This window comes from Anser anser, assembly GCF_964211835.1.
Source record: "Anser anser genome assembly, chromosome: 10".
In the NCBI taxonomy this organism is placed as follows: domain Eukaryota; kingdom Metazoa; phylum Chordata; class Aves; order Anseriformes; family Anatidae; genus Anser; species Anser anser.
The window spans coordinates 12,774,923-12,792,157 of record NC_139730.1 but is presented as its reverse complement, the minus strand read 5'-3'; the positions used below and the strand labels follow the sequence as shown (position 1 = coordinate 12,792,157).

The 17,235-nt window shown below is 55.9% G+C and overlaps 2 protein-coding genes across 2 annotated transcripts; both read right to left on the bottom strand.

The window, feature by feature from the left end:
• Positions 1 to 857: 857 nt before the first annotated feature.
• On the bottom strand, positions 858 to 3,998 carry ZP3 (zona pellucida glycoprotein 3). Its single transcript, XM_083850474.1, has 9 exons — positions 3,555 to 3,998; positions 2,778 to 2,896; positions 2,591 to 2,694; positions 2,224 to 2,401; positions 2,026 to 2,146; positions 1,830 to 1,921; positions 1,614 to 1,759; positions 1,248 to 1,367; positions 858 to 1,027 (listed from the first exon to the last, which is right to left on the bottom strand). Exons 1-9 carry the CDS (start codon positions 3,963 to 3,965, stop codon positions 897 to 899), a joined length of 1,422 nt encoding a protein of 473 aa, XP_083706600.1. The 5' UTR covers positions 3,966 to 3,998; the 3' UTR covers positions 858 to 896.
• Positions 3,999 to 8,625: 4,627 nt separating this feature from the next.
• CD276 (CD276 molecule) lies at positions 8,626 to 16,670 on the bottom strand. Its single transcript, XM_083850562.1, has 8 exons — positions 16,533 to 16,670; positions 16,052 to 16,114; positions 14,257 to 14,607; positions 13,614 to 13,910; positions 12,071 to 12,211; positions 10,639 to 10,680; positions 10,406 to 10,441; positions 8,626 to 9,763 (listed from the first exon to the last, which is right to left on the bottom strand). The coding sequence occupies exons 2-8, from the start codon at positions 16,089 to 16,091 to the stop codon at positions 9,741 to 9,743; spliced, it is 930 nt and encodes a 309-aa protein (XP_083706688.1). The 5' UTR covers positions 16,092 to 16,114; positions 16,533 to 16,670; the 3' UTR covers positions 8,626 to 9,740.
• Between the last annotated feature and the right edge of the window lie 565 nt (positions 16,671 to 17,235).

Sequence of the window (17,235 nt, the reverse complement as noted above, 5' to 3'; positions counted from 1 at the left end):
CACAGAGTAGCTCATGCATAAAACATGAAGGCTGATGGCCTGACCAAGGAAAATCTCAGCCTCCCCAAAAAGCTTACATGGCTGCCTCATTTTTCCACCTGATTATTTCAGCTCAGCTACATAATTCATTTAAAAAAACAAAAACACAGAACTAGGAAACATCTTCCCCAGGCACATCGTCCCCAGGCTCTCAAATCCAGCTCGTTCTGGGCTGGGGTTCCTGCTTTGCACCCCGCACAGCCCATGGAGCACAAGTGCCAAGCTCATCTCTCCGTGCAAACATGATCATTTCCGTGACAAGAGAGGTTGCATAAGGGTGTTAGGGAAGGCTCATTTGCAGAGATGTAGCCCTGCTCAGGCTTTGTTTGAGGCTTGTAAGGAGAATTGGCAGCACTAGACTGCAGCCTAATGGCTAGGGAATTGCAACCCAAGGGCTTAAGGGCAAAAGACAAATATTCCAGCATTCAGCTGCCAAGCAGAGGCAATGCCTTTAATCAGCAGCAGCTTTCAGAAGGCACTAGCAAAAGGAGAGGACCAAAAGCCAAGAACTGGAGCTGCAGGCATCGCTCTCAGCCTCGCTGCTTTGCCCCTTTGTAGTTTCTCCCTAGGGCCAGGAGCAGTTTGCTCGGCTCAGAGGGGGCTACTGCTGCTGCTCAGGGATGAAAAGCAGCTCTCTGCAGGATGCAACAGACTGGTCTGATGCCACAGTCTGATCCCATCCCTGCTTCAGTGGTGGCTTCAAGAGCTCGTGGTCACCCCATGAGCTGGCTTACCTGGTTCCCGAGCACAGCCTCAAATGCCATCCCATCAGGGCAGGGGCTGACCGCTGTCCCTCCTCACCACCAAGATCACAAAGGGAAGACAAACTTTTTTTTATTATTATTAGGTACAGGGAGTTACAATGACATTCCCAGAGGGCATCTGCACTTTCTGCACACGAGAAATATTCCAAGGGCAGTTAAGCTCAGCACAGCAGCTGCTGCGAGCATGGCAACTTGGACCAGCGTAGGAAGTCCTTCAGCAGCACCTAGAAGAGAGAAATCCCCTTACTACACATTTTATAGCTTTCCACCATCTGGCAGTGGCACAACGTGCAGGCAGTATAGGGGTAAAAAAGCCCCCCAGACAGTTTTTTCAGCAGATACACCAGAGAGTCCATCTAGGCACGAAATCGTGGAGGAATTCACTATTAGATCAACCTGGAGTCATCTTCAGAGAGGTGAAGGTACAGCCACACAGACACATACCCTGCGGTGCCCTCCCTGCTGGCACAAGCCGTCCCGAGGCACTCCGTAACCCCTGAGCTGGGTCAAGGATTAACAGTGGTCCAACTGAGACTTCAGCCTCTGCTGCCCTTGAGGACCCACCTAAGAAGAGATGTGGGTGAGTGAGCTGGCAGGTGAGGCAATTCCTGATCCATTGGAGTTCCAGGGTTTACAGCGAGGTGTTTTTGTGTAGCTTTATACAAAAGGGAAAACTATTTGCCCAAGGACAGCAGAGGAGAGCCAAGCTCATCCCCAAGAGGTGACATCTCAGACCTTCCAGCATCTCAGCAACCCCAGCCTGGGAGGTCACCAAATTAGGGCTGCATTTTGGGGCACACCGAGCCCTACCTTGCCTGGAAGAGATGTCTCTCCTCAAGCGCCTCCCTGGCCACCTGGCCAGGGGGTTATTTCTCCGGGAGTAGCCTCCATACAGTGCACAGTTGCCCGTCTCACAGCAGCTGCAGATGTCCCCGGTGCCCTCCACAGGAGCCCAGCTGGAACAGAGCCACCTGTGAGCCCTCTCCTCCGGGCTGCCCCCTGCCCAAGCCCCCCAGGTATACTCACAGGCTGCTGGCTTTGTTGAAGGAACAGGCCTTGTTCAGTGGGTTTGGGGCCTGGTCAGCTGGGGAGACCTTCAGGTGGCAGGTGATGTAGATCTGGAAGGGAAATTAAGCCAAAATCCCCAGGTTGGGGTGATTTTTTTCATGCAGGACAGCACTGCTCTTGTGCGGGCAGGGCCAGGGGGTCAGACACATCTCACCAGGTTCCTGTCATCTCCTGCGAACTTGAAAGCATCGACCACAAACTGCAGCGTTTCCTGCCTCGGCCGCGGGGACACAAATGCTGAGGTGGTGTCATCGGCTCTCCCATCCACCAAGCACCTGGACAGGGAGCAGAAGTCAGGGACATCCCAACAAGCTGTGGCACCGCCACGCAGACGACGCTGTCCCCCCCTTACCCGCTGAGGTCAATCAAAGCGTAGCGGGGCAAGGAGCTCCGGTCTGCACTCGGAGTTGCCACGCAGTCCTCCACAAAGAGGCGCAGGGGCACGTGGCCCCCCACCACAACATCGGCCTGGAGGTGCAGGCTTTCCCCCAGCTGGAAGCCGTTGGAGAGCCTCTCGGAGCTCCAGTCATCTGGAAGGCACAGTTGAAGCCACAGGTTGCTTTGGCAAAAAGCATGCTGCCCTCCCTTTCTTGTGGGACCTCCTAACTGACCAGCAACCCCATATATCCCTCCTGTAAAGTGTGGGGTAACCCAGCCCCTAGTTTTTTTGGGGATCTCAGCATTCACAGCCAGGAGCAGGTATCAGAGGGGGCACCCACCACTCATGAGGCGCAGGGAGAACACCAGCTTCTCTTCCCCTGACAGCGTGGAGTGGAAGGGAGCCCAGGTAGGCTGGACAGCATTGCTGCTCACGTTGCTCTTCCTAAAAGCATAAGTATGTCAGCAGAGATGCTGCCACCACCACCCTAGGTCCATAGGAGCAGAGACATTGCCCCATTGGCTCACCTGGGGTAGTGACACTCGATAGGAACCACGGCTGGGCTGGTTCTTACAATGACCGCGTTGCCAGCAGCAGTGGGTTTGTAGAACAAGCTTGTTTTGTAGATCAGGGAGTCTGGGGTCATCTGGAAGGGACATGGGAGAGCTGATAAGTCAGTAGAACAAACGGGTCAGCCCAAACCTCAGCACTGTCAGGCACCCAGCACCAGGACCTGCAGCTCCATCAGCCTGTCCTCCACATTCAGGATGCCATGATTTGGGCTGGCATCTCAGCACCTGAGAATAAGACTGACCTCATAAGAGGTCAGTCTTGAGGGCCACCACCCCAAGAAGTGCCCACACCAGCTGGGCAAGTGCAGTAGGACAAAATGCCTGAAGCCTCCTTCCTCCTAAACAAGTGGGAGGGCATCAACTCCTCTGGCTCTTGAAGAGGTAGAAGAAAAGCACTATAAGCCTTGCTTGCCATTCAGTGGATTCACCTAGGGCTCAAGGACAACATGCATACTCCCAAAACCAGCCCTGCAATGGTCCCAAGGCACTTCCCTTAAGAGCTACTGTTAGCAGACGTACCCCCTCACCCCAACCTCAACCCTTGGCATCACCTTTACTATATCATTTCTACAACTGAGCCACTCCCAAGAAGAATTAGGCAGCACGTTACTACTTACTAGTCCCAAATAACCCCCATTTAATCACCCCAGTGTGGATCAAAGCCCATTAGCCCACTACCCAAGCAGCAGCACCAGGGATGGAGCAGCCCCTCACCCGAGCACCCCACCTCACCTGTAGGGTGCTGCCACACTCGTGCAGCCCAGCCACAAAGGTCACCACTTTCTCAGCAGCATTTTGGGCCGTGGCCGGGCAGCTGGCTGTGCCCAGGGTCAGGTCCCCAGCCCGGACCAGGCGCCCGGTGCCAAAGAGATCCCGGTGCACTGTGAGCACCATCTGTGCCTCCTGGCACTGCACGGCCACAGGGTGCAGGGGGGCGGCAGCCTGGAGCTGGGAGACATCCACCCATGCCCACGGGGAGGGCTGGGAGAAGGAAGGCACCTGGTGGTGCCATCTCCACGAAGAGTCCCCTCGGACCCTCAAGACCCCTGAGTCCCTTGGGGAGAGATCCCAGGGGCTGTAAGACACTGCTTCAGCCAGTGCCCAGCACAGCAGAGCAATACCCAGGCTGCTTCCAGACCCCATCCCGAGCCTGACAAAACCAGCAGATAGAGAAGAGGCTGCTCAGGAGCCTTTTATACCAACTCCCTGAAGAGCAGATGGGATGCACCTGGGGGCCTCCACCCAGCCCTTGGAGCATCCAGGGACAACCCAGGTCAATGAGACCCAGCTGGGACACCCCTCCCTCGAGGGGCAGGGGGGAAAATCTCACCAACCCCACACCTGGAATTGCCCCAGGGCATTGTCCCATGTCTTCCTGCCTTGCCTGGTGGGGGTGGCATCAGGCACTTGTTTGGGGACAAGAGGTCACCATGGTAGGAGAACAGACAGAGGGCTAATGTGGTGGGGACGTATTGCATCCCACCATATTTCCATGGACCGCAGGTTTTGCTGACCTCCTGAGCATCCCTGATACCAGAGAGCAGCAGAACCAAGCCCAGGGGTGGCAACAAGATGGGATCTAGGGCCAGCAGCCCCCATGGCCACAGCATCCCTTGTGCCTGTGTCTGTGTCCCCTTCCCTATGGCTGAACTGGAGCCAGTGTTGGCCACTGGTTGCCAAGGACTCGGCCACCATCCCACAAATATTTCTGGTCTCCTGCACACCAGATTACCCAAAACCCATGGTGTGGTGCACCGCTCAAGGTGGCACTTTCAGACACAGAGAGGACTTTCAGAGCTCCTTCAGCTGCCAAATCCACCTGGGCTCCGGCCCGTGCATGCTGGCAATCTGTCCGTGCTCGATTTCATGGGTATCTGCGCTGGGTAATTGTATGTCGAGTAATGAAGGCATCATAACCGGCTTATTTGCATAGAAAGCAGAGGTACAAAAGCCGATCTTCCCATAATAGCAGCTGATAAGTGAATGGCAGGCATAATCAAGAGATTAATTGGCCCTCATGTGTTAATTATGCTAATTGGCACAGCTGCTTGTGCGTACAGTAGGATGACTAATGGCTGTACATGGCTGTGCTGGGTGGAGGGGCTGGGGTCACGCAAAGCTGCTGGCAGTGGGGTCTCCTCGGCATGGGGACAATGCCCTGGTGTTGAACAAGCCGGGGGGAGGTTTTCTTAACACAAGTGGTTGTGTTCACGGTATGTTTCTACAGGAGCATTGCATGCATGACCCATAATGTGGGTTTTACGGGATGAAGCATCTTCCGCCCCTCTGCGGGGTGGATTTGGGGTTACGCGTGCTGTGTGGCCTCGGGGGAGGCAGCCAAATCCCAGCAGCGCCCACCTTTGCTGCAGGCCCATGCATTACACATCTGCTGTGGTCTCCCTGAAGCGTGGATAGTTTTATGAGTGATGAATAAATGATACAACAAGAAAAACCTCTCTGGCAGCTCAGGCTCTCTTTATTAATTCAGCAAGCAGTGGGTCATCTCCAAGCCCAGCTCATGCCCTGCGCTCGCTCGGTGGAGGGGAGATTGATGAGCCTTAAACATTGCCAGATAAGCATTCAATTCCCCGATTAATACAGTATTTAACACTCCAGTGAAAAAAGTGGAGTTTCCAGGAGCTGGGGTGGGAAAGGCTGAATCTGATGGGTGGGAACGGTTTTTATTCTCATTTGGGAGATGAGATCAATAGGCAGAAAAAAAAAAAAAGAAGAAAAACAAACAAACAAAAAAAACAACCACACATAAAAATAAAACACATCAAGGAAAACACATCCACCACCTCCCGGCAACATCCATCACTGTGATCTGCATTTAATGGCTCTGAAGGAATAACCCTTCCCATCCCTGGCTATAGATTTCCTCCGGTGGTGAAGGACACCGGGGGACATCGGCTTTCTCTTCACATACACCGGCTGTCCTTGCCTGCGCTTAGAAGAGCTCGGAGCAAACCGTGCTAATGTTGGCAAGAAGGGAAAAGCCCAGGGTTGGGTGGGCACCATCCTTCCTCTTCAGCCCTTCAGGGAGGAATGGGGGCGCCCAGCTTGGCCGTGTGCCGCAGAGAGCATCAGCACCTGCGTTTTCCCTGAGATTGGAGAATGATTTCGTGCACAGAAAAGAACTGCACTGTCAGCACTTCTCTCCATGGCTCATCCGTTTGTTTGCCAGGGTGCTTTTTTCACTGGAGTGTTAAATACTGTATTAATCGGGGAATTGAATGCTCATCAGGCAACGCTTTAGCAACTTCTACTTACCTGAGACAGCACATGCTTCTCCAAGGCTCATTGAGCAACAACAACCTCCTCGCCTCCCGCCCCGAGAAAATGATGCCATCACCCCGTCTGTAGCCCAGATCCTGCTGGCGAGAGCATCGTCCAGGGATTTGGCTCCGGGTCATGACACGGCATTAAAAAGGCACCCGAGCCACCCCATTATCACCCTTCCTCACCCTCATCCATCCCAAAGGGAAACGAGCCCCTGAGCACACGTGGGAAAAGAGTGCGAACGCACTCCAGGTTTGAAAATGAATGCCAGGTAGGGGCTTGTAAGAAATTCCCCCGTTTCATTTCAAATCTCTCTTCTGAGTCAACGAGATAAATGCTCCTTCTGGTTCAGATTGCGTCTAACTGCTGATGGATAAATTGCTCAAGTTGCCTGTGACAAATCACGCCGGATAGCCAAGTCTGTAATTAAAACGTCTCTCAGCCCCTTGGTTCACTCTGACATATCAGGACCAGATGCGCTGTGGCAGCAGGGAATAACCCGTCCGGGACCCGGCTCCAAAAAATGGGTCCCGGGAGAGAGCAACTGGTTCTGAAAATACCAACTCCTCTTTAAAAATAGCAGTGCTTTGAAAATGCCACTTTTTAATCCCCACTGAAAGCATTTACGTACCAGGCAAGAGTTTTTCAAAGCCTTTTTCTGCCTGAGAAGATGCTTGTGAGTGCTCAGGCATGGTTTTTGGAGTAGGTGGAGGACGATGGCTTTGAGTTGGCTTCAACTTCCACATTTGTTCCCCAAGCAGAGCTTCTTATCAGGAGGAAAACGAAAGGGAAATGAAACAAAATGTGGCCGTATGGAACACACGGGCTCAAAGGGCAAGGCCATTTCGGATGGGATGAAATGCCCTCTTTCACACCAAAAGAGAGCGTTTTGTTCGGGTGTTTGCAGGAAAATGGGAACCACCATTTAACAAGCATCCTGGATTTCAGATGGATTTTTTTTTTTCTGGATGCTGCTTAGTCAGGAGAAGCTGCGAACAAAGGTGGAAAGTGATTTTAAAAACCCTCTGCTTCCATCTGCTCTCATCCGTGACCTTAGGGCTTTGCTCCTCACCTTCAGCAGCTGGCTGGGAGGAAAGTCCAGGCTCCTGGAGCAGAGACCCAGGAGCTGAGCAGGTTTTTAGAGGAACAAGAAGCGAACGTGCTTGCGTTACGGCATGGGGGTGTCCTAAAACATCCCATTTCCTCTCTGTGCAGTGGCTCCCATTGGGAATTATAGAGCAGTTGATGCTGGAAATCACCTCTGGAGACCATTTAGTCCAAATCCCCCAGTTCATCCCATGACAAGCACCATGGAGGCATTGCCGCATCCCACCCCATTAACCTGCAACTAGCTGTTTGCATCCCCCCTCCATAATTAAATCCACAGGAGAAGCTGGCGGTGGTGGAAGCATGTGTGCTGGTGGAGCTATCTCGGGATCTTTAAAGACCGTGAAGGTCCCGAGCTTCAGGACGACTCGTCCCATCACTCATCAGCGCCAGGCAGGGAGGGTTAATGGCTTTATTCGCCCAGCCCAGCGCCTGGGTGCTAACTAATATTAATGGTACCTCCTGGCACCTCGTTAAAAATTGCACTAGTGCTTAATTCAGGCTGTACATCATGGCCCCTAAATGAAATAACCATCCATCCCCTCCCTAATACGAGTTTGATACCAGCACGCTTTAACTTGTCTCGCTTTTAGAAATATTTTTCTATTAAAATGCAGCGCCTGGCTGCATGCCCAGGAAGGACAGCTAAAAATAATCCTCGCCGGCTGCGGCGGGCTGAAGAAGACCCCTTCCCCTGGCAGCTCCTGATCAAACCCCACCGACGGATGGGATTAAACAGCAGCCTGAATTTCAGGGGTATTTCATATGGCTGGTACAAAGATGCTGATGGCCCCCTTGGGATTTTGCACCTTCTTCTGCTGCTCTAAGTATGAAAATAAAGAGGAGTTATCGCGGCAGGGCTCATCAGCTGGTGATGGATGATGCCACCGTGGCAGCAGAAGACGGAGCCAAAGCAAAGCTCAGGTCCAAAACATGCATGCATTACTTTGAGCATCCATAAAGGATGGATCCATCAAGGCTGCAAGCACCGTGCAAGGTCTTGCAGGGCCAGCCCAGGCCACCAAACACCCTGGGAACACATCACAGACGGGGATGGACATTAGGGATTTCCTCTTGCTGTGCTGAATCTCACAAAATCAACCCAAAAACGTAATGCACGGTATGATGCAGCTCATCCCATGAGCAAGGGGACTACTGAAGCCCGTTATCCTACAGGTTGGTGTCCTTCGTCCCTTAGACCTCCTCCGCCACCAAAATTGGCCCTTGTGTCCTCTAGTGACTCTAGAAACAGTGTGAGCCATCGATGATTTGGGAAGGAAACGGGGCTTTAAGGTAGGAAACAACCTGAGTTCATCCTCACTCCTTTTTTCTCTTCTAGTAACACACAGCCTTCAGCCACCTCCGAAAATACAAGAATGGGGGAGAGCGGAACCCTCAAGCCCAGAAACCATCATCCAAAACAACCCACGAGTTTATTTGTCAAGGCACGAAACCCTCCAGATCCTTGGATTTTAAATAAAAATGACAACCAACAGAGACCCATCGCTGGACCCAGGGACACGCCACGAGCAAACCCATTTCTCAGCCTGCGTTCGACCCCCGGTGTCAGCCACGCTTGGCATTGGGGTGCCTCTTCCTGCAGCCATCCGAGCAGGCGGTTTTACCCAAATTGAGTTAAACAAGCATTATTTCCAGCACAAACACTTGGGGCAGCGAGGATGCTAAGGCGCTTTGCAGGGCTTTAGTGCACCCCCTGTGTGCTCCCGAGTTATTGTTTAATATTTAATTAGGCAATAGGCACATTGGTCCAGCTGGGGATGAGCACCTGTCACATACCCCATGGATGCACAAACTTCTCTTAAAAACTAGATTTTGGTGTGTTTTTTTTTCCCTTAAAAACGATATTGGGGTGTTTTTTCCAGCATTCCTGGGCTGAACCCAGGTTCTGTGGGTGGCATTAACACCTTGCCCCTTGCTAAAACCCCCTGCCTCTGCCACCCACCGCCTTCCAACCACTCCAAAATAAAAAAAAGGCATCACGCAGCACAGCCCTAGTTATTCCCTGAGCCCTGCCTCCGGCTGCAGGGTCGGGACAGGGAGAAGATTCACCCCCCCGAAAAATCCTCTGTGTTAATTTGAAGCATGGGATAACCATGCATTTAAGGCAAGAATAAAAGTCCGGTTGGAACTGCAGTGGTGCAAGGTGAAAAAAAAAAACAAAATAATTGTCCTAATGTGCCTCTGGAATGATGCTCACCCTGGGGGCTCAGCCCGGCGCTCCCTGGGGATGAGGACGGACAGACAGACACCCAACGACCCCACGCAGGACACAATGTCCCAGGTCCCTCGGGAGGTGGCTTTGGGGGCTCGCTGGGGGTAAAGGGAGGCGCAGCCTCTCTCCAGCCCCAGGGCGCCCCGAAAACGCGGCCGGCGCGGGAAGAGGGGGATGGCACCCGGAGCGGCGGTGGCAGAGGGTCGGGGTGTCCCTGTCCCTCCGAGGTGTCCTGGGTTTGTCACCGCAGGGTGGTGCAGGGCACACGGTGTTGCCTGGAGCTGTCCCAGCTCGCGTCAATCAATTTCTTGCTCATTTTCTAGGGAAGGAGAAAAAAGAAAGGAAGAAATTAAAATTCGCAATAAAAATTTAAATATTAATAATAATAATCCACAGGCATGGAGTTGAAAGTGGTCACCCACATCTGCAGAGACCCAGATTCTTGGCAGGGCCTGCATAAGGCTGTTCTCAACCTGGGCTAGAGCAGAAGGGAAAGCTGGGGGTGCAGCCCCCTGCGCTGCTCCCCTCCATTTCTCACAGTCCCAGCACCCTGAGGACTAAATACAGCTTTGGGTGCAAAGATTAGGATGCTTGAATGTATCTCAGACCAAGAAAACTCCCAACGTGCGAGAAAAACCTGAACAGGAGACAAAACTTTCTCAGAAGCATCTTATAGCTGAGCAAACAGCACATCAAAGCCATTGCTCACATCACTTCATCTCTGGCTGGGAAATACAAGCATCGGTCAGAGCGGCCCAAACCAGAGCGCTGCTTGATAGAAGCAATCTGGGGAAATTTGATCGTTCTACAGCAAATGGAAAATAAAATAAAATAAAAAAAACCACTTCATCCCAAGCTGACCAGCTTGTGGAGAAATAGTTACTGCTGCATCGAGTCAGCTTGTGTCCCCTCCAGCAGGCTCCTGGAGCAGGGGACAAAGATGCTCAGCGGATGCGCTCACCTGCTTTGTCTTCTGTGCTCTTCAGCGGCTGCAGAGCTGCAAAAAGCAAAACCAGCACATGGTCAGCTTGCGTGGAACAGCCTCAGACCCCCAGTCGCTTTCCTTTGGCAGTTTGTGAGCAGAACACATTAACAGGGAGATGGAGGGATTGAAGATGGCTGCCCCCCAGTCCCATTCTCAGCATGGTACTGGGAGCACTGGGAACAGCCCCGCAGCCATGAGACAGCACCCACCTGTCTTGGGTTCTTCCCCATCCTCGTCCTGCTCCTCTGTCCCTACAAAACAGAACCGGGAGAGTGTGAAGCACCTGCAGACCTCCCCTCGAAGCCCACCGGGCTCGGTGGACATGCCTCCATCCCTGGCTGCACATCCCAGGCTCTGCCGAAATGCTGGCGATGGAGAGGGAGGCGGCAAGTGGTACCCACCTGCAGCCAGCAACCCTCCTCCGGCCCCATGCCGAGCCCTGGCACCCCACAGGGAGGAATTTCCCTGCCTGTTCGTGACCCCAACAGCTCAGCACGATGCAGCGTGCCCGCTTGGCTCCCTGTTTATAGCACCGCTACCATCCAGAGCCAGGGGCTCAGGAGACGGCGGCTCCTGCAACACCGCCGGAACAGCCCCGTCAGTGGGATGCTCTGAATGCCTGCGATGCTGTTCCCGGCCAAAAAGACCAGCAAAAACTGCTGCTCCTGCTTCCTGCAGCTCCCACAAAGGGTCCTGCAGGGTTATTATTTGAAGTAAAGGTTATTGCTGAGGGTCAGGGAGAAGCCATCGCAGGCTGGGAGCAGTGTCCTGTGCTAAAGGTCAGGTGGCTTAGGGCCACAATCGAGCTGTCCGGCACTCCAAATCCCCCAGCAAAAGGGAAAATTCACTGGGGTTTGTGTTCCAAGGGGAAAAAGATAGATATGATAAAATAAAACCATAACAATTAATAAATTCACAGCAGGCAGGGAGAGGAGCAAAACCCAGGGCGGCTGCAGCTTGCGCAGCACAATGCTGTCAGGGCAAGGCTTTGGCAACGCGAACGCATCAGCCCTGCAGCCAGCGAGAGAAAACAAGCGGGGAACGCCAGCAAAGCTGCTTCTGCAGCCATTTTCGGAGCACAACAGCTTTTTTTTTTTAAAGGAATAAAGCCCCACTTGCCATGCAAACACCTCTCTGTAATAAAAAGAAACAAACCAAAGGAGGGGAAGAATGCAGAAAACGAGAGCTGGCACAGAAATATTTTTCAAAGGGGGCATTTCAGAGTGCTTCCCAGGAGGCAGCAGCACGCCTTTCATTAATTCTTTCAAAACAAAGCATGAGAGGATAAAGGGAGAGCAAGGGCGAGCACGGAGCATCTCTGTCTCATGCTATTTCTGCGTGTCAACGTGCTCGACATTTCCGCGGTGGCAAAGCCCGGGGGCATCTTCTCGGAGGAGACGCTCTCCACACGGATGTCCTGCCAGGGCATCGGGCACGTGGAGGATACTCAGAGGAGAGTGGGAGGATGGGGAGAAAGAGATGGAGAAGGGCAGAGCAGAAAGGTGAAAATGTGCTGGGAGGAAGAAACAAAAACAAGAGGAAAGCGCTCGCTTATGTGCAAAAGAAGGAAAGAGGTTAAAGCGTCCTCTGATCCATCCCCAACTGCAGGGTGTGCACCCGGATGGGACGGGGATGCTTTACCTGCATTTTCCTCCTCTTCCTCGCAGCTCTCACGGATTTTCTTCTGGCAGATGTAAGCCAGGACGATGAGCAACACCACTACGCAGATGGCGAGTCCCACCGTCACCCAGAGAGCCACGGCGGGGAAGGCAAGGTGTTGGCCTTGGGGGAGAGAAAGACAAATCCTTCTGTAGTTATAACGCTGAGGGGACCGGCGGTACAAAGGGCAGATGGAGTTTAGGGGCTATTTCCCTGTCACAAGGGACAAATATCCCTTAGAGAAGAGGATCAGAAGCATTATAGGTGTCCTCTTCTCTGCTCCGCCGTGGTCAATGTCAGGTGCCTGCGTGACACTTGCTGGAAGAGCTTGGTGCAAGCAGCCAAAAGGTTGATGCTCCACCGGGGACCCACCTTCACAACCCAGCAACTGCCGTGCCAATTAAATGCTAATTAACGCTACCAGGGAGTGTGTAAAGTTATAAAGAGCTCCAAGGCAGCTATAAAAACCGAGCGAGTGAGGATGAGCAGAAGCCACTTGGAGCTGGTGGCAAGTCACTGGTGTGTCAAGGCTGAGTCCTGCAAGCCACCAGTGGAGTCCACGGGGTCAGATTCCTTGGAGATCTCTCCTGGAGCTCATCTCTTCCCTCCCCAGAGCATCTGGGACAGAGCAGGACTCCTGAGGGCAACAGGAGGGGTCCCTGCCAGCCCCAGGAGGTTTGGATTTGGGGCACACAGCTCACAGCCATGGGTTTTGTCACCCAGCTCCCAGGCACAGCCCTACCCATCTCCTCGACACAGCCCTGACCACGCTCCCTGCCCGCGCCATCCAGGATAAATGCCGCTAAACTCCCGATTTGTCGGGCCAGCAGAGCGAGACATCGTCAGGGCGAAGCGGCGAGGCTGAACGATGCTCAGAGACAAACAGTCCGAGCTGGCAAACCAGCCCAAAAGTTTGCTGAGGTGCTGGTCTCCAGGCCAAGCAGCCCAGGTAGAAAAGCACAGCGGGTGCCCCAAGGGTGTTTTGGTCAGGATTAATTAGCAGGTCAGGGGAGAGTGCAAGTGATGTGGGGTTTGTTTAGGGGATGGGATGGGATGGGATGGGATGGGATGGGATGGGATGGGATGGGATGGGATGGGATGGGATGGGATGGGATGGGATGGGATGGGATGGAGAGCTGCAAATGGAAAGCATCCCATGGGCACGTGCTAAAGAGAGGAAGACCACCATGCCCTGTGCTGGCTCTCTGGGGTGGTTTAGACTGGGACAGGGCAACCAGCAAAGCTAGAAGGAGGACAACATCTCAAGACCTTTCCAAAATCCCCCACAGATCTTCCAAAACCTATATTGCAGCTCAGCAAGTACCTCCAGCACCAGGCTGGGATGCTGGTACGGAGATACGGGGAAGGACAGCACAGCCTCAGGCCACCCTAAAGGTCCATGGGCAGAGAGGTAGAGCCGGGATACGGTGTACAAACCCCTGGGGTAGCTTTGTACCACCACGGCCACCTTCTTCAGAAGAGATCCCAACCCTTCCTTTCCCAAATTTGGCCCAGGCTGGCTCACCTGTAATGGTGACGGAGGCATGGGTCTCCTGCTGCAGCACCGGGTTTCGCACCAGGCAGGAGTAGGTGCTGCTGGGCTCCACCAGCACCTGGAGGACGCTGTGCACGTCAAAGAGACCTTCCTCGTTGGCCACCTGGGACGTGGTGATGTTCTCCGTGATGTTGGTGCCCTGGCTGTCCTGCCAGAGGACGCTGGCCTCGGGGTAGCCGCGGGATGCGTGGCAAGTCACAGCCGCCAGGTCCCCAGGCTTCAAGTCTTTGTTGGGCTCCAGGTTCAAATTGGGCTTGGAGTAGGGAGCTGAAAGGGAGAGGAAAGCCAGCAGGAGGTGACGGAGGTGACCAAAGGATCAGGAGCAACCCACCACCTTCCAGCAGATGACACCAACCAGCTGAACCCTCCCCAGCTCTGACTCATTCCTGGCCACGCTGCCACAAGCGGCACCTCAGCCGAGAACCTCCCCACCACAGCAAGGAAGGGATCAGCCTCCCTGTGGGGAACATTTTGGGGGAGATGCAGCCGGTTGGAGGGCTGAATTCATGTGGAGACCACACGGGTGGAGAAAGAGGCTGCGTGGAGGATGAAAGTGTGACGGAGAACCCTTCTTGCTGGGGGAGGCATGCCGGGACAGCTCTCCACCTCTCACCTGCCACCTGCAGCGTCACGGCGGCGCTGCTGTAGTCGCGGACGCGGACGAAGCAGGTGAAGCTGCCCTCATCCGCGATCTCCACACGCCGGAGGAGCAGCGAGACGTTGCCCTGGGCCAGCTGGTCGTAGAAGAGGGCCGTGCGGTTGGCGTAGCCCCCGCCCTGGTCGGCCAGCTGGTCCCTGCCGCCGGAGAAACTGTGCACCAAGCGCTTGGTGTCCGTCAGCTGCCAGATGAGGCTGAGGTCGTCCAGGCTGAAATTGGCCTCGGGGGAGAAGGAGCAGCGCAAGGTGGCGTCTCGGCCAAAAAGGGCCACCACGGGCTCCTCCGGGACCTGGATCTCCATGGCACCTGCAGGAGAGAAGCACGAGGTGGTCAGCCCCCATGGAAGCATCTCCTTAATTATCCACCCGGCTAATTAATGACTAAGAGAATCGAGGGGCTGGGAAGGGAGGAAAACATCTCCAGCCCTTCCCCAGCAAAGCGAAGGTGGGGAGACCAGCAGCCTCCCAGGGCTGAGCCCAAACCAGGGGCACTGCTGCCCTCCGCTGCCAGCACGCAGCAAGTGCCACCCGTCACAGGGACAGCACTGCCAGGAGCACCCGTGGGTGCCCAAACCTGCTCGGGGTCGCTTCTGTTTTGGTAGGGTCTACAAGAAGCCACCCCAACGCCAGGCTGCGGAGAGGACGGAGGTGATGAAGCGGCGCTAGATGGCACCAGTGCGATGCCCAGGTAGGACGTGCCCACGTCCCTCTGCCAGCCCCAGGTGGCACTGGGTGGCACTTGCTGAGCTGGCAGCCGCGCAGGCAGAGGCGCGGATCCGTCCCCCAGACCCTCACCACCCGCTCGCCCCCTGTCCCCTGGGGAATGACGGCAGTGGGTGGGGATGTCCCACCAGGGCCACGTTTCCCAGTGTTATACGGGGAGGAAAAGGGGGAAAAATCCCGCCTGGCACCAAGGAAGGTGCATCGGCAGCAAGGTTTGACATCCTGACCCCAGTAAATCTCTGCAGGAGAGGAGCTCAGGAGGGAGCTGGGCTGGGTGAGCCCTGCCAGGGGACGCAGACGGACAGACGGACGGACAGACACGAGCACAGCGCCCGGGCAGCCAGCCTGGCTCTTGGCAGGCCCCACAGCGTCACAGCTCCCTCTGGCTATTAATAAAGGCCTGTGGGTGGTTTTTAGGAACATCACCCAGCCTGGCCGCTGGCTGGCATGCATCCCAAAAGGATTCTTCGCCATGGACCCCCTGTGCTGTGGATTCGCAGGGGGCTGCTGCAGCGATGCCAGGGGCTTGGGTCGGGCCTTGGTGTGCTGGCAAAGGGCTCAGGGAGCCAGGCCAGGGCCACTCATCCCTCTCCACAAGCCAGCGGGTGCTGGTGGCGTGCCCGGAGGAGGTCCGGGAGCCGCTGAGTGTGGGGCCGGATCCAGCCCCGTGACATCCCTCAGGACGTGACCCCGCTGCGCCTTCACCGTTTGGCTGCAGCACATGGGATGTGGAGCCCCTCGCCACAGGGACGCTCCTCCCGTGGCGGCGGGCGAGGTCTTGCCCCTCTTTGTGCCCGCAGTGTACCTGGGAGGAGCACCCCAGAGGGGTCCCCGCTCGCCCCAGAGGGGTCCCCGCTCACCCCAAGGGTGTCCCCGCTCGCCCCAGAGGGGTCCCCGCTCACCCCAAGGGTGTCCCCGCTCGCCCCAGAGGGGTCCCCGCTAACCCCAAGGGTGTCCCCGCTCGCCCCAGAGGGGTCCCCGCTAACCCCAAGGCTGTCCCCGCTCGCCCCAGAGGGGTCCCCGCTCACCTGCCAGGCTGAGCGCCAGGGCGAGCAGCGGGCAGAGCATCGCTGGGGCGTCTCCTCAGCACTCTGGAAAGGGGGGGGGAAAAAAAGAATACTAATCAAAAAATACCTATTAAAATAATTACGAAAAGATAAAATAAAATTGAAAAAGACACCCAAAGGGTGTCGGGAACCTCGCCGCTCCCCCCCCCGTCCCGTCGCTCCCTTCCCAAGCCGCTTCCCCGCGGCTCAGCCCCAAACCGGGGGGACCCCGAGGAGGAGCCCCCAGGGAGGGGAAGGCGGCGGGGCCCCCCCCCACCCCTCGGGGCCCCCCCGGCCGGCCCCATTCATTCCCCCCCCGCCACCACAAAGCCCGGGGAGGCCCCGGGGCTGCGGCCGAGGCCGGGGCCGCTCACGGAGCCCCGGGGGCCGCTCACGGAGCCCCGCGGCCGCCCCCTGCCCGGCGCCCCCCGGCGCCCCCCGTCCCCGCCCGGCCCGCACCTACCGCGCCTCAGCCCCGCTCGGCTGCGCTCGGCCCCGCTCGGCTCCCTCCGGATCCCTTCGGCTCCTTTCGGATCCCGTCGGATCCCTTCGGATCCGCTCGGGCCCTGGTTGGCTGCGGCCGCTTCCTGCCCGGGGTCCGGCGGGGGAGGAGGGGCCGCGGGGGGAATGGGGGACTGGGGGGTGCGGGGCCGGGAATTGGGGTGTATGGAGATACGGAATTGGGGTGTAAGGGGGCAGGGATTGGGGTGTAGGGAGCTCCAGGTATGGGGTGTATGGAGATAGGGAATTGGGGTGTAAGGGGGTAGGGATTGGGGTGTATGGGGCCAGGGATTGGGGTGTAGGGAGCTCCAGGTATGGGGTGTATGGAGATAGGGAATTGGGGTGTAAGGGGGTAGGGATTGGGGTGTATGGGGCCAGGGATTGGGGTGTAGGGAGCTCCAGGTATGGGGTGTATGGAGATAAGGAATTGGGGTGCATGGAGCTTGGGGATTGGGGTGTACAGGGCTGGGGGATTGGGGTGCAGGGAGCCCCAGGTATGGGGTGTATGGGGATAGGGGACTGGAGTGCAAGGTGCCCCAGGTGTGGAGTGTGTGGGGCTGGGAGATTGGGGTGTATGGAGACAGGGAATTGGGGTGCATAGAGCTTGGGGGCTGGAGTGTATGGGGCTGGGGGACTGGAGTGCAGGGAGCTCCAGGTGTGGGGTG

Excerpts from the sequence above, each read along its gene's own strand:
- ZP3 (XM_083850474.1), bottom strand. The coding sequence starts at position 3,965 with ATGGGGTCTGGAAGCAGCCTGGGTATTGCTCTGCTGTGCTGGGCACTG. Across the intron at positions 2,695-2,777 it reads ATCGAGTGTCACTACCCCAG|GAAGAGCAACGTGAGCAGCA; the intron begins GTGAGCCAATGG and ends TTATGCTTTTAG. Across the intron at positions 1,028-1,247 it reads AGCAGGGAGGGCACCGCAGG|GTGCTGCTGAAGGACTTCCT; the intron begins GTATGTGTCTGT and ends TCTCTCTTCTAG.
- CD276 (XM_083850562.1), bottom strand. The coding sequence starts at position 16,091 with ATGCTCTGCCCGCTGCTCGCCCTGGCGCTCAGCCTGGCAG. Across the intron at positions 12,212-13,613 it reads TGCCTCCGTCACCATTACAG|GCCAACACCTTGCCTTCCCC; the intron begins GTGAGCCAGCCT and ends CTCTCCCCCAAG. Across the intron at positions 9,764-10,405 it reads GAGCACAGAAGACAAAGCAG|AAAATGAGCAAGAAATTGAT; the intron begins GTGAGCGCATCC and ends CTCCTTCCCTAG.